Source organism: Leptodactylus fuscus, chromosome 8, assembly GCF_031893055.1.
Source record: "Leptodactylus fuscus isolate aLepFus1 chromosome 8, aLepFus1.hap2, whole genome shotgun sequence".
Classification (NCBI taxonomy): domain Eukaryota; kingdom Metazoa; phylum Chordata; class Amphibia; order Anura; family Leptodactylidae; genus Leptodactylus; species Leptodactylus fuscus.
This window is the reverse complement of record NC_134272.1, coordinates 95,176,855-95,197,252: the sequence shown is the minus strand read 5'-3', so window position 1 is coordinate 95,197,252 and position 20,398 is coordinate 95,176,855. Positions and strand designations below refer to the sequence as shown.

Below are 20,398 nucleotides of genomic sequence, written 5' to 3'. Positions count from 1 at the left end.
GTCGCTTCATTGTAGAATAGCTGAGATTATTATGTAGATTCACCACTAGAGGTCGCTTTATTATGGAATAGCTGCAGTTATTGCCCACATTCACCACCAGGGGTCGCTTCATAATGGAATAGCTGCTGTTATTATGTAGATTCACCACTAGAGGTCGCTTTATTATGGAATAGCTGCAGTTATTGTCCACATTCACCACAAGGGGTCGCATTGGAGCAGCTGCAGATGTTCTACTGAATGTCTCCCACTAGATGTCTCTCTTCCGGGAGTTTCTTCTGTTATTTCCCACTTGGCCGCTAGATGTCACTAAGGAGACGTCCCCGCTAGTTGTCGCTGCGCTCCTCCGGCCGCCGGGTGGCGCTGTTACTCCGCTACATCCACGTGTTACAGCAGGGCGACATTCATCAGAAGATGGCGCAGGCAGAGGAGCTGCAGAGCTCGGGGGGTCCCCTCCTCTCCCTGGACCCGCAACTGCAGGAAGAATTCAAGAAGAAAGTGCAGACAATCCGCAAGAAACCCAAGGTAGAGGCGGCTGAGCCTGAGGGAGGTGTACAGAGGGGTGAGGGGGTGTATACATGTACTGGGGGGTATATACATGTGTGTACAGAGGGGTATATACATGTGTGTACTGGGGGGGTATATACATGTGTGTACAGAGGGGTATATACATGTGTGTACTGGGGGGTATATACATGTGTGTAATGGGGGGGTATATACATGTGTGTACTGGGGGGGGTATATACATGTGTGTACTGGGGGGTATATACATGTGTGTACTGGGGGGGTATATACATGTGTGTACAGAGGGGTATATACATGTGTGTACTGGGGGGGTATATACATGTGTGTAATGGGGGGGTATATACATGTGTGTACTGGGGGGGGGGGTATATACATACATATATGCCACTGCTGCTCTGTGTATATAGAGGTTGTGCTGCTGGGGGGGTATATACATGTGTGTACTGGGGGGGGGTATATACATGTGTGTACTGGGGGGGGGGTATATACATACATATATGCCACTGCTGCTCTGTGTATATAGAGGTTGTGCTGCTGGGGGGGTATATACATGTGTGTACTGGGGGGGGTATATACATGTGTGTACTGGGGGGGGTATATACATACATATATGCCACTGCTGCTCTGTGTATATAGAGGTTGTGCTGCTGGGGGGGTATATACATGTGTGTACTGGGGGGGGTATATACATGTGTGTACTGGGGGGGGGTATATACATACATATATGCCACTGCTGCTCTGTGTATATAGAGGTTGTGCTGCTGGGGGGGTTTCTCCTCTTTAAGGTTAGGCCGCACATTTCCTTTCATTAATCTCCATTGCTTTGGCGTTATAAGTATTTTCGGGGCTCCTCCCCTCTGTCTGGACCTAGTGAGGATCCTACAAGCCGGAATTGTCACCAGTGCACAATATACAGGGACACATCAGTGTATGAGAGTGTCGGGTATTGATGATGTCATCAGCGTGACGGGTGCGATCTACTATTACTTCTAACTGGTCTTCTTCCCTGCTTAGGCCGAGGCCCTGACCCCAGGAGTCCTCTATATAGGACACATTCCACGAGGTCTGTTTGAGCCGCAGCTTAAGGAATATTTCGGCCAGTTTGGAACAGTCACCAGACTCCGACTGTCCAGGAGCAAGAAGGTAAAAGAACAAATCACTCAACACCAGTGGTAACATTCATATTCTATATTATACTCCAGAGCTGCGCTCACTATACTGCTGGTGCAGTCACTGTGTACATACATTACATTACTTATCCTGTATTATACCCCAGAGCTGCGCTCACTATTCTGCTGGCACAGTCACTGTGTACATACATTACATTACTTATCCTGTATTATACTCCAGAGCTGCGCTCACTATTCTGCTGGTGCAGTCACTGTGTACATACATTACATTACTTATCCTGTATTATACTCCAGAGCTGCGCTTACTATTCTGCTCGTACAGTCACTGTGTACATACATTACATTACTTATCCTGTATTATACTCCAGAGCTGCGCTTACTATTCTGCTGGTACAGTCACTGTGTACATACATTACATTACTTATCCTGTATTATACTCCAGAGCTGCGCTCACTATTCTGCTGGTACAGTCACTGTGTACATACATTACATTACTTATCCTGTATTATACTCCAGAGCTGCGCTCACTATTCTGCTGGTGCAGTCACTGTGTACATAGTACATTACATTACTTATCCTGTATTATACTCCAGAGCTGCGCTCACTATTCTGCTGGTGCAGTCACTGTGTACATACATTACATTACTTATCCTGTATTATACTCCAGAGCTGCGCTTACTATTCTGCTCGTACAGTCACTGTGTACATACATTACATTACTTATCCTGTATTATACTCCAGAGCTGCGCTTACTATTCTGCTGGTACAGTCACTGTGTACATACATTACATTACTTATCCTGTATTATACTCCAGAGCTGCGCTCACTATTCTGCTGGTACAGTCACTGTGTACATACATTACATTACTTATCCTGTATTATACTCCAGAGCTGCGCTCACTATTCTGCTGGTGCAGTCACTGTGTACATAGTACATTACATTACTTATCCTGTATTATACTCCAGAGCTGCGCTCACTATTCTGCTGGTGCAGTCACTGTGTACATACATTACATTACTTATCCTGTATTATACTCCAGAGCTGCGCTTACTATTCTGCTCGTACAGTCACTGTGTACATACATTACATTACTTATCCTGTATTATACTCCAGAGCTGCGCTTACTATTCTGCTGGTACAGTCACTGTGTACATACATTACATTACTTATCCTGTATTATACTCCAGAGCTGCGCTTACTATTCTGCTCGTACAGTCACTGTGTACATACATTACATTACTTATCCTGTATTATACCCCAGAGCTGCGCTCACTATTCTGCTGGTGCAGTCACTGTATATACATTACATTACTTATCCTGTATTATACTCCAGAGCTGCGCTCACTATTCTGCTGGTGCAGTCACTGTGTACATACATTACATTACTTATCCTGTATTATACTCCAGAGCTGCGCTCACTATTCTGCTGGTACAGTCACTGTGTACATACATTACATTACTTATCCTGTATTATACTCCAGAGCTGCGCTCACTATTCTGCTCGTACAGTCACTGTGTACATACATTACATTACTTATCCTGTATTATACTCCAGAGCTGCGCTCACTATTCTGCTGGTGCAGTCACTATGTACATACATTACATTACTTATCCTGTATTATACTCCAGAGCTGCGCTCACTATTCTGCTGGTGCAGTCACTGTGTACATACATTACATTACTTCTCCTGTATTATACTCCAGAGCTGCGCTCACTATTCTGCTGGTACAGTCACTGTGTACATACATTACATTACTTATCCTGTATTATACTCCAGAGCTGCGCTCACTATTCTGCTGGTGCAGTCACTGTGCACATACATTACATTACTTATCCTGTATTATACTTCAGAGCTGCGCACACTATTCTGCTGGTACAGTCACTGTGTACATACATTACATTACTTATCCTGTATTATACTCCAGAGCTGCGCTCACTATTCTGCTGGTGCAGTCACTGTGTACATACATTACTTATCCTGTATTATACTCCAGAGCTGCGCTCACTATTCTGCTGGTGAAGTTACTGTGTACATACATTACATTACTTATCCTGTATTATACCCCAGAGCTGCGCTCACTATTCTGCTGGTGCAGTCACTGTGTACATACATTACATTACTTATCCTGTATTATACCCCAGAGCTGCGCTCACTATTCTGCTGGTACAGTCACTGTGTACATACATTACATTACTTATCCTGTATTATACTCCAGAGCTGCGCTCATTATTCTGCTGGTACAGTCACTGTGTACATACATTACATTACTTATACTGTATTATACTCCAGAGCTGCACTCACTATTCTGCTGGTACAGTCACTGTGTACATACATTACATTACTTATCCTGTATTATACCCCAGAGCTGCGCTCACTATTCTGCTGGTACAGTCACTGTGTACATACATTACATTACTTATACTGTATTATACTCCAGAGCTGCACTCACTATTCTGCTGGTGCAGTCACTGTGTACATACATTACATCACTTATCCTGTATTATACTCCAGAGCTGCGCTCACTATTCTGCTGGTACAGTCACTGTGTACATACATTACATTACTTATCCTGTATTATACCCCAGAGCTGCGCTCACTATTCTGCTGGTACAGTCACTGTGTACATACATTACATTACTTATCCTGTATTATACCCCAGAGCTGCGCTCACTATTCTGCTGGTGCAGTCACTGTGTACATACATTACTTACCCTGTATTATACTCCAGAGCTGCGCTCACTATTCTGCTGGTGCAGTCACTGTGTACATACATTACATTACTTATCCTGTATTATACTCCAGAGCTGCGCTCACTATTCTGCTGGTACAGTCACTGTGTACATACATTACATTACTTATCCTGTATTATACTCCAGAGCTGCGCTCACTATTCTGCCGGAGCTGTAATCCTAGGTCTGACCCTTATTTTTGCAGACAGGGGGCAGTAAAGGTTACGCCTTTGTGGAGTTTGAAAGTGATGACGTTGCTAAGATTGTTGCGGAGACGATGAATAATTACCTGTTCTGTGAGCGGCTCCTGAAGTGTGAGTATCAGGGTTTGGTCTCTGTTGGTTACACGTCTTGTAGGGCTGTAGATAATTCTGCCCCCTCTTCCTCCCTCCAGGTGAGTTTTTGCCCCCGGAGAAGGTTCACCCCAAGCTCTTTATCGGCTGTGACACCATATTCCGGAAGCCGTCTCAGCCTGCGGTGCGGAGATACAACATGAAGCGCACCGAGGAGCAGGAGAGGAAGATGACGGGCAAACTCCTGGAAAAGGAGAAGAAGCTGCGGAAACGTCTGGCAGAGAAAGGGATCGACTACGAGTTTCCTGGATTTGTAAGTGTTAGCGCGGCGGCCATGTTGTCTGGGTTCCTGCACTCTCTTAGTGTGTTGTCACTGGGGCAGTGATCTGATCCTGGGACCCCCTTTAGGGTCACACTGGCATTGGGCTTATTCAGGTCTGTTGGGGGACCCGGACAAGAGAGAGCTGCACCTCTAAGGCAGCCTTTACACCTGCTATAAAGGGGTCCCCCGATTCTGAATCCAAAATCAGCAGAATAAAGAATATCCCCCAAGCATTGACTTATTTCCAGAGTCTCCAATGCAGATGTGAAACCTCTCACCTTGTCTTGTCCTTGATCTGTTTGACCCAGCCCAATTTCTTTGTGCACCCATAGGTTAAGGGGATGTTCACCCAGCGGAGACCTTTTCTGCCGTGTGGCTTGTTCATGCGGCTAGCCGTACAGCGCGTCAGCACCCCGCTCCTGATTAGGATGAATGGTCTGGAGCCGCAGAATCTGCGTGATGATACGGCGTGAGGATAGGGTATTAGGATAGGGCGTGAGGATAGGGCATGACGATACGGCGTGAGGATAGGGCAGGCTGCTTTTTTTTCCCCAACTAGCTGAAAAAAACTTAGTGTGACTCCCATAGAAATGAATGTGAGATGTTTTTGCAGGCGGGTTACGTGTCCAAATGTGCCGGGGTCTCGGGATAGTTCCTGCATAGTGACACTCCAGCGAGTACAGTGTAATATATCAGCACTGGGGGGCGCTAGTAAGGAGCAGCAGCGAGGACACCCGTCCAGGCTCTCTAGTACATGGCGGCTCCCACAAGATGCCAACCTTATCTGCCATAGATTTTGGAGTGGGTTTGACATCCTGAGTTTGCCCCCTGTTCTCTCTGGCAGCCCGATGTTACATGAATGTATCCCGGACAGTCAGAAGAGCGATGACTGCAGATGTGACGTGTCGGGAGGTTCTTGCTCTGATCTGGTCTCATGTCGGGGTGTATGTTCTCGCACACATGTGGCATGTAATGTGAGGACATGCGGTGATCTTCTCTCTTGTTCCCCCCCCCTCCAGGCTGCTATGAAGAAGGTTCAGACATCGGCTGTGACTGACGCTGACGTTTCGGTGAACAGTCAGGTGAGTGGCGGCGGCGGCCCCTGTGCTGCAGACATCAGACCGCTCCTCTGCGGGACTGATATTAATGAGCTGCTCCTTTTCAGGACGAGACCCCAGTTTGCACCCCGAGCGTGCTGGAGAAGAGGAAATCTGCCTTGCTCCTGGCTGGCGACGACGACAGCGACGATGAGATTGTGCTGAAGTTACCGGAAAGTGAAACCCCCCCTGCAAAAGAAGCAAAAGCGACAACGAGGAGGAAGAGCAAGAAACTGAAATAATAGATTAAAAAAAGACTATGGAGGTTGCAGGGACTAAAGAAGCGGGACCCTGACGGTGGTGGGGCGGACGCTTCTCCTGATGGCTCCTTGTATATAGAGCCCCCCCCCCCCCGGAGCACCAGATGCTGGAGCAGGACAAGGACGTCGCAGCTTTGCCCGGTTCTTTCTTGCCGTTGCCGCTTGTTCTGCTGCTGACTTCCTTGTTGACCAGACACGATCAGACTTTACCTTGAGGCTTCTGTTTTTTCCATCTTGTGGATTTTGTTCTTATTAATAAACCAGGATTGTTGTCGGCTCCTGCACGGTGCTTGGTGTCCTCCTATCTGCAGCTTCTCCCATTATTTAGGCTTCTTGGGGTCTTTTTTTTTTCCTTTATTCCATCGTACAGTTTGGGCATCTCTTCTTATTTCTTGGGGTTGGTCTGATGGGTGCTTGACCCCTGTACTAGGTACCAGGATTTGTTATTGAAATCTATGGCCAGTCTTATATTTGCATCTGTGGCTCAGAATATAAAGCAGAGCTGTAGTGTGATGGGAGAATCCTGCCTGCTGATCAGATCTGCTCCTCCTCGTGGGCCTTGTCGTCTCCTAATATTCTTATATATCAGCAGCACTGGCCAGAAGTCCTCAGGGCTTCCATCAGCAAATTCATGTCCCTGCTATCTCTGTAGTATATGAGGTGAGAGCAGCGCTGCGCGCGAGAACATGGAGCTGTGCGCGCGAGAACATGGAGCTGTGCGCGCGAGAACATGGAGCTGTGCGCGCGAGAACATGGAGCTGTGCGCGCGAGAACATGGAGCTGTGCGCGCGAGAACATGGAGCTGTGCGCGCGAGAACATGGAGCTGTGCGCGCGAGAACATGGAGCTGTGCGCGCGAGAACATGGAGCTGTGCGCGCGAGAACATGGAGCTGTGCGCGCGAGAACATGGAGCTGTGCGCGCGAGAACATGGAGCTGTGCGCGCGAGAACATGGAGCTGTGCGCGCGAGAACATGGAGCTGTGCGCGCGAGAACATGGAGCTGTGCGCGCGAGAACATGGAGCTGTGCGCGCGAGAACATGGAGCTGTGCGCGCGAGAACATGGAGCTGTGCGCGCGAGAACATGGAGCTGTGCGCGCGAGAACATGGAGCTGTGCGCGCGAGAACATGGAGCTGTGCGCGCGAGAACATGGAGCTGTGCGCGCGAGAACATGGAGCTGTGCGCGCGAGAACATGGAGCTGTGCGCGCGAGAACATGGAGCTGTAGCGTCACTGGCCGGGCGGCTACAAAGACTCGTGGTGTTTGCAGGGATTAATGTATAGCATATGACAATACAGGACAGGTTGTTCATCTTTTATGGCAGACGTCTGGCTAGGTGACCCCTGTATGTTGTGTAGTGGTCCCAGCGAGACCCCCTGCTATATAGTGATCTGCGCCTCATTGCTGTGCAGACTTGTTTCAGTCCCTGATGAAGTTGTTTATGAAGCCAGAAGAGCCATATTGGACAAAGGGGAATGTGCAGGAAGGTTGTAAGTTATGTGCTGGCACTTGTAGTACTAAACATGAGGCTTTGGTCAGACACAAGTTAAAGGATGGTCTCTCCTCCACGCTGAGGTTATTGGGTCACACTTATTACTGTTTGTGTGTATATATATATATATACACACACACACACTGTATCTGGTCATCCATCAGTGTGGCCTCCCCCTATCACTTTCACCTTCTACCTTTCTAATGACAGTTTCCAAGCCTCTGATTCTGCCACTTCATTGGGGTGCCCTGCAGTGGTGCCCGCTGGATCTTGTCAGGGCCCCTCTGGTGACATATACAATGTCCTGAGATACAGAGCGGTCATGTAATTGTCTCTTTTCCGGATCTTCCTGTGTGCGGTGATGCAGCGGTTCTGGCTCGTATTACAGGCCGCTGACTGCTCGGTGATTTACGTCCCTCGGCACATAATGCAGATGGAACAGATGTCAGCGCTTGTTCTAATGCGGCACAAGACAAAGCTGCTGTTGTGGGCCTGGATGCGGAGCCTCCTCACTACCACTGCCTGTATCCCCTATAGAAGCTCGATCTTCCTATAACCGCCACATGTTCAGAGCAGAGAAGGTGTCATCATTTACTTCATGGATAATTGATGTGTAAAAAGATGATTTTATGTTTCGGCTTCTGTTGTGTAAGAACATTTATTATCAGAAACTGTTATTCCCATTTTGCAAATTGCTGCTTAACCCCTTAACAACCTTGCACGTACTATTACGTCCTGGTTGCTTGGTACGTCGCCCACAAAGGCGTAATACTACACCCAAGGCCGGCCACCCACTCACCACCTGAGCGGGCGGCATCAGAAGCGGGTGATAGCAGTTACTGGCAGCTAACACCCTACTCCATAACCTCTGCTCGGAGCTGAGCTGTGATTGGAGATTTTAACCCCTTGGATGCAGCAGTCAAACATGACTGCAGCACCCAAGGGGATCTGCAATGTTGCCGCCCCCATTCCTACACCCTCCCCCCATGGTGAGATTGAGGGTGTGCTGATATCTATAATCTGCAGCCCAGGGTCTGACCACTGACCCCCAGGCTGCCTGGAGATCCCCATTACCTGGTAGATCCTGCTGGGACCTCTGGAATCAGCCTATGTTTCTGCATAGTCTGACTTCCTCTATAGACTGCACGACACTTATATGCTCATGTCTTGCAGTCTATAGTACTGAACCAGTGATCAGAGCATTGCTGGTTCAAGTGTCTCAAAAAGGACACATGAAAAAATAAAAAAAGTGAAAAAAAAAAAATCTTATGAAATTTTTTTTTTGTTATAAAGCCCCCAAATTCCCTTTCTCTATAGAAAATGAATTGTATAAAAAAAAAAAAAACCTAAAAATTAACAAAAACAATGCGTCCGTAACAACCTGTACAATACAACTGAAATAATATATAACGTATAAGGTGAATGTTGGGAAAAGAACAAAAACGGAAAAAAAACCCCTGGAAGTAAATATTGTTCGTCATCTCACCTTACATAATATGCTAGAAAAAGTGATCAGTCACATGTAGCCCACAACAGTAGCAATAAAAAGCGCAGGTTGTCCTGCAAAAAATAAGCCCTCAACCAAACAAAGATAAAAATGTTACACCTGTCAGAGGACGGCGATGCAACAATCATTATTACATGTCCTCAAACAGGTTTTTGTTCTGCAGAATTACTAACACAGTCTGAGGCTGAAGCCGCACAGGACGCCCCGCGGCAATAAAGCGCTGAAGGGAAAAACCGCGGCGGCAACGCATTATGGTTTATGCATTACGGTTCTTCCTGCAGCGCTTTAAACAGAAAGTTCAGAGTTTTCCTCCGCAGACTTTGTTACAATTCTATCTATGGGGAAACCGCTGGTGTTTCCGTAGATATAATGGACATGCTGCAATCTCCAAAACCACGACATGTCTGCGCCAAGGTTTTTACCGCAAAGTGAGCATGGGATTCGCTAGAATCCAATCCACTTTGCACTTACTGTAAAACGCTGCGATTTTTCGCTACACTCCCAGATAAATTCTTTGAGGGTGCAGTTTTCATAGTGGGGTAACTTCTTTGGGGAATCCACTTTTCTGGTACCTTCCAGGCTCTATAAACATGACATGGTGTCCGGATACCAAACATCTGAATCTACTGAATAGCGCTCCTTCCCTGCTGTGCGCCCCTCATGTATGACACTGGTGTACCCTGATAACGTATGTAATGTCATACGTGGTATAAACTGCTGTTTACTAACCCCCATGCACAGAAGGGAAGGAGCAATATTTGGTTTTTGGAGCACAGACTTGGATGGTTCGGTTTTTGGACACCATTTCACTTTTGCAGAGCTGAGATGCCAGTTAGACTAAGGCCCCACGGAGCATGCCACAGCAAAAGAGCACTGCACGAAAAACTGTGGCGGCAACGCATCGCGGTTATTTCCACAGCGCTATAGTTTGCCGAGGTTTCCTTTCTGTTTCAATTATACCTATGGGGAAACCGCCACCATTTCTGTAGGTATAATTGACATGCTGTGATCTGTCCCGGTTTTGGAAATTGTGGCGTGTTCGCACCATGGGTTTTACCGGAAAGTGGGCATGGAATTCACTAGAACCCCATACACTGCCCTGACTGTAAAACTGCAATTTTTCCCTCGGCGTTTACCCAACGTGGGGCCCTGGCCTAAAGTGGAATCCCCTGACGTGACCCCATTTTGGAAACTACAATCCTGAAGGATTCATCCAGGGGTACAAATAGCATTTTTAACCCCCAAGTGTTGCTCTAATTTATTATCCATAAATGAATACGCAGCTGATTGTGAAAATGGCTTTCTCCAGCAATATGTTATTTCAGTACAATGTTGTGCCCGACTTGTATCAGCGATGAGCACTCCAAAAACTGTTGTGCCCGGGATACTCGCTTACCAGGTTTTTTTTTTTTTTTTTGGGGGGGGGGGTTCTGTTGACACAAGTGTCATACATGTGGGCGTACACCGCCATTTGGGCACACAGCAGGGCGCAGATGTGAAGGAGCGATATGTGGCTTTTGGAGCACAGATTTAGGTTGTTGATTTTTGGACACCATCACATTTGCAGAGACCCTAAAACTGCCCCTACAAAATGGGGTCACCTCTTAGGGAATTCCAAATTACTGGCACCTCCATGGTTCTGTAAAAACAACATGGTGCCCAGAAAGTCCCTCTAAATCTGTACCCCAATTACTAAAAAGCACAGAACACCTTCCCTTCTGAGCCCTGCGGTGTGCCAGAGCAGCAGTGTACACCCACATATATAATTTTTTGCCCCCTCAGGACGGCCCCTTCATAGTTTCAGGAGAGCAGGTCTCTGATGACACAAAGTGGGTGCAACATATTAGTCACTGAAATTGCGTATTTCTTTTAAAACATTAAATTTTCACTTTGTACATTAACTTTTGGGAATCATTTTTAGGCTCAAAATGATAATACCCCTTGATACATTCCTTGAGGGGTGTAGTTTCTAAAATGGGGTCACTTTTAGGGGGTTTCCACTGTATTGGTCCTCTAGGGGCTCTGCAAATGCAACATGGCACCTGAGAACTATTCCAGCACAATCTGCTTTTCATACCCCCAGTGTCGCTCCTCCCATCAGGTTACACCACATGTGCGGGATTTCTGTGCTCGGGAGAAATTGCACAACAAAATGTCAGATGTATTTTCTCCTTTAACCCTTTGTGAATGTGATAATTTTAGGGCTAAATGAATGTAATAGTGAAAAAACTGTCGTGTCTATATTTCACCTCCATATGCTTAAAGGGTTAACAAACTTCCCAAATGCTTTTGTGAATTATTTGAGGGGTTCAGTTTTGAAAATGGCAGGATTTTATTATCTAGGCCTTAATAATTCCTTCCTGGTCTTTAACGCACTTTTGGGATTAAAGAGGAATACCGTCCTCAAGCAGCCAGGTGGGACAGAAACAGGTGAACGGTGCGGCTCTACGGCTTCAGTGAACTATGGAAACAGTGTAGCTCCTATAGCCTCGCGGCTTCTGTAAGGCCTCCTGCGCATAGGCAAATACGGTCAGGAATATCCAAACCATTGTCTGCATTTCCCAGACTGTATCTGGACTAGAGAGCGGCACCTCTTGTATTCTAGTGATTTATGACGCGAGGAGTCCCTGCAGCGCTGCTGTTTATAGTGCAGGACACTGGAGCTGGCAGGAGCCAGGGACGCCCAGTATTATATACCACTGTGACTCCTGGGCAAACCAGGCAATGTACAGTCTGGATTGTTCCCACTGCCTTTGCTTGTGTGCGCAGGGGCCTAGCTGTGGATACAGTCTGGAGCAGCGCTGCCCATCTGTTCCTTAAATCCCACCCTGATGGTCGGAGCTTGTGGGCAGTTACTCTTGTCTCCAATATGATTTACCAAGAAGGGACTAAGCCCTTGGAATACTGAAATGTAGGGGTCATCCTGACAGCCGCCCCAGGGTGACGACATTGGAGAAAACTGATGTGGGGCTGAAGACTGTCCAGTGCCTTATAGGATGGATTTTAAGGAATGGTGTCATTCACACAGAAAGAAGTAAGATCAGGACACCCGGACCCCACACAGATCAGATGTTCTTGAATCCTCTGTGCTCTGGAGGCTGCTGCAGTGGACGGGGGATTATGCTCCAATTTAAGTGATTTTGGAGTATTGCAATGCCGCTCCTGTTACTTCAATAGCAGCCGCCCGTGTGCTTTCCTCGTCCGCTGCACCGGGTTCTGACGCCCTTGGGCTGTTGAAACAAATGATCTGTCCGAGATCCAGTGTTGAACCCCAACAGATCACATACGGATGGCTTTTCAGTTTGAGAACTACATTTGGGACCAGATAAGGTTAACGGGGTTCTTCCTTGATAAATTGAAAATGAATCCTTAAACTAAACCCCCTCACCCTGACTAACCTATAACTGACTTCATAAAAAAAATGTATATTTACTTATATAGCGGGGCGGTGATGGGACTATCCCAGGCACATTGTCTGATGATCTGGTGACAATTCAGAAATGAAGCATCACCAATACCCCAACGCCATGCCATCATAGTTACCTAGCGTCATCTTCTGGCATCATACGTCACTGCCTCCGCTTCTGCCTGCGCAATAGAGCTTTATTGTACACTCGCCAGCAGAATTGGAGAGCGCAAACCACGCATGTACAAGACGTCCACAGAAGAGGCTGGCGGGACCGAAGAAACCGATCTCCAGAGAGCAGGAAGCATCTAATGCGAGTACTGACATCACACATATTGCTCGCTGAAGTGTCTGCAACTGCAGAGGAATGGAGAAAGGTGAGAGTTAGTTTTGTTTAAATCCTTTATACACCAGGAAAGGGACATTATATATACAGGGTGTCCCACAAAAATGTATAGACATTTTAGCAGCTGATAACTCAATTCTTTCTTCTTTCTTTACAGACTAAACCCATTACACCGAGTGTTGGCATACTGTACAGACTGAGCCCATTACACCGAGTGACGGCATACTGTACAGACTGAGCCCATTACACCGAGTGACGGCATACTGTACAGACTGAGCCCATTACACCGAGTGACGGCATACTGTACAGACTGAGCCCATTACACCGAGTGACGGCATACTGTACAGACTGAGCCCATTACACCGAGTGACGGCATACTGTACAGACTGAGCCCATTACACCGAGTGACGGCATACTGTACAGACTGAGCCCATTACACCGAGTGACGGCATACTGTACAGACTGAGCCATTACACCGAGTGACGGCATACTGTACAGACTGAACCCATTACACCGAGTGACGGCATACTGTACAGACTGAGCCCATTACACCGAGTGACGGCATACTGTACAGACTGAGCCCATTACACCGAGTGACGGCATACTGTACAGACTGAGCCCATTACACCGAGTGACGGCATACTGTACAGACTGAACCATTACACCGAGTGACGGCATACTGTACAGACTGAGCCCATTACACCGAGTGACGGCATACTGTACAGACTGAGCCCATTACACCGAGTGACGGCATACTGTACAGACTGAGCCCATTACACCGAGTGACGGCATACTGTACAGACTGAGCCCATTACACCGAGTGACGGCATACTGTACAGACTGAGCCCATTACACCGAGTGACGGCATACTGTACAGACTGAGCCCATTACACCGAGTGACGGCATACTGTACAGACTGAGCCCATTACACCGAGTGACGGCATACTGTACAGACTGAGCCCATTACACCGAGTGACGGCATACTGTACAGACTGAGCCCATTACACCGAGTGACGGCATACTGTACAGACTGAGCCCATTACACCGAGTGACGGCATACTGTACAGACTGAGCCCATTACACCGAGTGACGGCATACTGTACAGACTGAGCCCATTACACCGAGTGACGGCATACTGTACAGACTGAGCCATTACACCGAGTGACGGCATACTGTACAGACTGAACCCATTACACCGAGTGACGGCATACTGTACAGACTGAGCCCATTACACCGAGTGACGGCATACTGTACAGACTGAGCCCATTACACCGAGTGACGGCATACTGTACAGACTGAGCCCATTACACCGAGTGACGGCATACTGTACAGACTGAACCATTACACCGAGTGACGGCATACTGTACAGACTGAGCCCATTACACCGAATGACGGCATACTGTACAGACTGAACCCATTACACCGAGTGACGGCACACTGTACAGACTGAACCATTACACCGAGTGACGGCACACTGTACAGACTGAACCATTACACCGAGTGACGGCATACTGTACAGACTGAGCCCATTACACCGAGTGACGGCATACTGTACAGACTGAGCCCATTACACCGAGTGACGGCATACTGTACAGACTGAGCCCATTACACCGAGTGACGGCATACTGTACAGACTGAGCCCATTACACCGAGTGACGGCATACTGTACAGACTGAACCATTACACCGAGTGACGGCATACTGTACAGACTGAACCATTACACCGAGTGACGGCATACTGTACAGACTGAGCCCATTACACCGAGTGACGGCATACTGTACAGACTGAGCCCATTACACCGAGTGACGGCATACTGTACAGACTGAACCCATTACACCGAGTGACGGCATACTGTACAGACTGAGCCCATTACACCGAGTGACGGCATACTGTACAGACTGAACCCATTACACCGAGTGACGGCATACTGTACAGACTGAGCCCATTACACCGAGTGACGGCATACTGTACAGACTGAGCCCATTACACCGAGTGACGGCATACTGTACAGACTGAGCCCATTACACCGAGTGACGGCATACTGTACAGACTGAGCCATTACACCGAGTGACGGCATACTGTACAGACTGAACCCATTACACCGAGTGACGGCATACTGTACAGACTGAGCCCATTACACCGAGTGACGGCATACTGTACAGACTGAGCCCATTACACCGAGTGATGGCATACTGTACAGACTGAGCCCATTACACCGAGTGATGGCATACTGTACAGACTGAGCCCATTACACCGAGTTACGGCATACTGTACAGACTGAGCCCATTACACCGAGTGACGGCATACTGTACAGACTGAACCATTACACCGAGTGACGGCATACTGTACAGACTGAGCCCATTACACCGAGTGACGGCATACTGTACAGACTGAGCCATTACACCGAGTGATGGCATACTGTACAGACTGAGCCCATTACACCGAGTGACGGCATACTGTACAGACTGAGCCCATTACACCGAGTGACGGCATACTGTACAGACTGAGCCCATTACACCGAGTGACGGCATACTGTACAGACTGAACCATTACACCGAGTGACGGCATACTGTACAGACTGAACCATTACACCGAGTGACGGCATACTGTACAGACTGAGCCATTACACCGAGTGACGGCATACTGTACAGACTGTGCCATTACACCGAGTGACGGCATACTGTACAGACTGAGCCATTACACCGAGTGACGGCATACTGTACAGACTGAGCCCATTACACCGAGTGACGGCATACTGTACAGACTGAGCCATTACACCGAGTGACGGCATACTGTACAGACTGAGCCATTACACCGAGTGACGGCATACTGTACAGACTGAACCATTACACCGAGTGACGGCATACTGTACAGACTGAGCCCATTACACCGAGTGACGGCATACTGTACAGACTGAGCCATTACACCGAGTGACGGCATACTGTACAGACTGAACCATTACACCGAGTGACGGCATACTGTACAGACTGAGCCATTACACCGAGTGACGGCATACTGTACAGACTGAACCCATTACACCGAGTGACGGCATACTGTACAGACTGAGCCCATTACACCGAGTGACGGCATACTGTACAGACTGAGCCATTACACCGAGTGACGGCATACTGTACAGACTGAGCCATTACACCGAGTGACGGCATACTGTACAGACTGAGCCCATTACACCGAGTGACGGCATACTGTACAGACTGAACCCATTACACCGAGTGACGGCATACTGTACAGACTGAGCCCATTACACCGAGTGACGGCATACTGTACAGACTGAACCCATTACACCGAGTGACGGCATACTGTACAGACTGAGCCATTACACCGAGTGACGGCATACTGTACAGACTGAGCCATTACACCGAGTGACGGCATACTGTACAGACTGAACCATTACACCGAGTGACGGCATACTGTACAGACTGAGCCATTACACCGAGTGACGGCATACTGTACAGACTGAGCCCATTACACCGAGTGGCGGCATACTGTACAGACTGAACCCATTACACCGAGTGACGGCATACTGTACAGACTGAACCATTACACCGAGTGACGGCATACTGTACAGACTGAGCCCATTACACCGAGTGACGGCATACTGTACAGACTGAGCCCATTACACCGAGTGACGGCATACTGTACAGACTGAACCCATTACACCGAGTGACGGCATACTGTACAGACTGAGCCCATTACACCGAGTGACGGCATACTGTACAGACTGAGCCCATTACACCGAGTGACGGCATAATGTACAGACTGAGCCCATTACACCGAGTGACGGCATACTGTACAGACTGAGCCCATTACACCGAGTGACGGCATACTGTACAGACTGAGCCCATTACACCGAGTGACGGCATACTGTACAGACTGAGCCATTACACCGAGTGACGGCATACTGTACAGACTGAACCCATTACACCGAGTGACGGCATACTGTACAGACTGAGCCCATTACACCGAGTGACGGCATACTGTACAGACTGAGCCCATTACACCGAGTGACGGCATACTGTACAGACTGAGCCATTACACCGAGTGACGGCATACTGTACAGACTGAACCATTACACCGAGTGACGGCATACTGTACAGACTGAGCCATTACACCGAGTGACGGCATACTGTACAGACTGAGCCATTACACCGAGTGACGGCATACTGTACAGACTGAGCCATTACACCGAGTGACGGCATACTGTACAGACTGAGCCCATTACACCGAGTGACGGCATACTGTACAGACTGAGCCCATTACACCGAGTGACGGCATACTGTACAGACTGAGCCCATTACACCGAGTGACGGCATACTGTACAGACTGAACCCATTACACCGAGTGACGGCATACTGTACAGACTGAGCCCATTACACCGAGTGACGGCATACTGTACAGACTGAGCCCATTACACCGAGTGACGGCATACTGTACAGACTGAGCCCATTACACCGAGTGACGGCATACTGTACAGACTGAACCCATTACACCGAGTGACGGCATACTGTACAGACTGAACCCATTACACCGAGTGACGGCATACTGTACAGACTGAGCCCATTACACCGAGTGACGGCATACTGTACAGACTGAACCCATTACACCGAGTGACGGCATACTGTACAGACTGAGCCCATTACACCGAGTGACGGCATACTGTACAGACTGAGCCCATTACACCGAGTGACGGCATACTGTACAGACTGAGCCCATTACACCGAGTGACGGCATACTGTACAGACTGAGCCATTACACCGAGTGACGGCATACTGTACAGACTGAGCCCATTACACCGAGTGACGGCATACTGTACAGACTGAACCCATTACACCGAGTGACGGCATACTGTACAGACTGAGCCCATTACACCGAGTGACGGCATACTGTACAGACTGAGCCATTACACCGAGTGACGGCATACTGTACAGACTGAGCCCATTACACCGAGTGACGGCATACTGTACAGACTGAGCCCATTACACCGAGTGACGGCATACTGTACAGACTGAACCCATTACACCGAGTGACGGCATACTGTACAGACTGAACCCATTACACCGAGTGACGGCATACTGTACAGACTGAGCCATTACACCGAGTGACGGCATACTGTACAGACTGAACCATTACACCGAGTGACGGCATACTGTACAGACTGAGCCATTACACCGAGTGACGGCATACTGTACAGACTGAGCCCATTACACCGAGTGACGGCATACTGTACAGACTGAACCCATTACACCGAGTGACGGCATACTGTACAGACTGAGCCCATTACACCGAGTGACGGCATACTGTACAGACTGAACCCATTACACCGAGTGACGGCATACTGTACAGACTGAGCCCATTACACCGAGTGACGGCATACTGTACAGACTGAGCCCATTACACCGAGTGACGGCATACTGTACAGACTGAGCCCATTACACCGAGTGACGGCATACTGTACAGACTGAGCCCATTACACCGAGTGACGGCATACTGTACAGACTGAGCCCATTACACCGAGTGACGGCATACTGTACAGACTGAGCCCATTACACCGAGTGACGGCATACTGTACAGACTGAGCCATTACACCGAGTGACGGCATACTGTACAGACTGAACCCATTACACCGAGTGACGGCATACTGTACAGACTGAGCCCATTACACCGAGTGACGGCATACTGTACAGACTGAGCCCATTACACTGAGTGACGGCATACTGTACAGACTGAGCCCATTACACCGAGTGACGGCATACTGTACAGACTGAACCATTACACCGAGTGACGGCATACTGTACAGACTGAGCCCATTACACCGAATGACGGCACACTGTACAGACTGAACCCATTACACCGAGTGACGGCATACTGTACAGACTGAGCCCATTACACCGAGTGACGGCATACTGTACAGACTGAGCCCATTACACCGAGTGACGGCATACTGTACAGACTGAGCCATTACACCGAGTGACGGCATACTGTACAGACTGAACCCATTACACCGAGTGACGGCATACTGTACAGACTGAGCCCATTACACCGAGTGACGGCATACTGTACAGACTGAGCCCATTACACCGAGTGACGGCATACTGTACAGACTGAGCCCATTACACCGAGTTACGGCATACTGTACAGACTGAGCCCATTACACCGAGTGACGGCATACTGTACAGACTGAGCCCATTACACCGAGTGACGGCATACTGTACAGACTGAGCCATTACACCGAGTGACGGCATACTGTACAGACTGAGCCCATTACACCGAGTGACGGCATACTGTACAGACTGAGCCCATTACACCGAGTGACGGCATACTGTACAGACTGAGCCCATTACACCGAGTGACGGCATACTGTACAGACTGAACCATTACACCGAGTGACGGCATACTGTACAGACTGAACCATTACACCGAGTGACGGCATACTGTACAGACTGAGCCATTACACCGAGTGACGGCATACTGTACAGACTGTGCCATTACACCGAGTGACGGCATACTGTACAGACTGAGCCATTACACCGAGTGACGGCATACTGTACAGACTGAGCCCATTACACCGAGTGACGGCATACTGTACAGACTGAGCCATTACACCGAGTGACGGCATACTGTACAGACTGAGCCATTACACCGAGTGACGGCATACTGTACAGACTGAACCATTACACCGAGTGACGGCATACTGTACAGACTGAGCCCATTACACCGAGTGACGGCATACTGTACAGACTGAGCCATTACACCGAGTGACGGCATACTGTACAGACTGAACCATTACACCGAGTGACGGCATACTGTACAGACTGAGCCATTACACCGAGTGACGGCATACTGTACAGACTGAACCCATTACACCGAGTGACGGCATACTGTACAGACTGAGCCCATTACACCGAGTGACGGCATACTGTACAGACTGAGCCATTACACCGAGTGACGGCATACTGTACAGACTGAGCCCATTACACCGAGTGACGGCATACTGTACAGACTGAGCCCATTACACCGAGTGACGGCATACTGTACAGACTGAACCCATTACACCGAGTGACGGCATACTGTACAGACTGAGCCATTACACCGAGTGACGGCATACTGTACAGACTGAACCATTACACCGAGTGACGGCATACTGTACAGACTGAGCCATTACACTCGAGTGACGGCATACTGTACAGACTGAGCCATTACACCGAGTGACGGCATACTGTACAGACTGAGCCATTACACCGGAGTGACGGCATACTGTACAGACTGAGCCATTAA

At 48.5% G+C, this 20,398-nt stretch overlaps 1 protein-coding gene across 1 annotated transcript; it reads left to right on the top strand.

Moving 5' to 3' along the window:
- The first annotated feature begins 395 nt into the window (after positions 1–395).
- NIFK (nucleolar protein interacting with the FHA domain of MKI67) lies at positions 396–6,615 on the top strand. Its single transcript, XM_075284705.1, has 6 exons — positions 396–522; positions 1,537–1,665; positions 4,589–4,697; positions 4,778–4,989; positions 6,018–6,080; positions 6,164–6,615. The coding sequence occupies exons 1-6, from the start codon at positions 412–414 to the stop codon at positions 6,335–6,337; spliced, it is 798 nt and encodes a 265-aa protein (XP_075140806.1). The 5' UTR covers positions 396–411; the 3' UTR covers positions 6,338–6,615.
- The last annotated feature ends 13,783 nt before the right edge of the window (positions 6,616–20,398 follow it).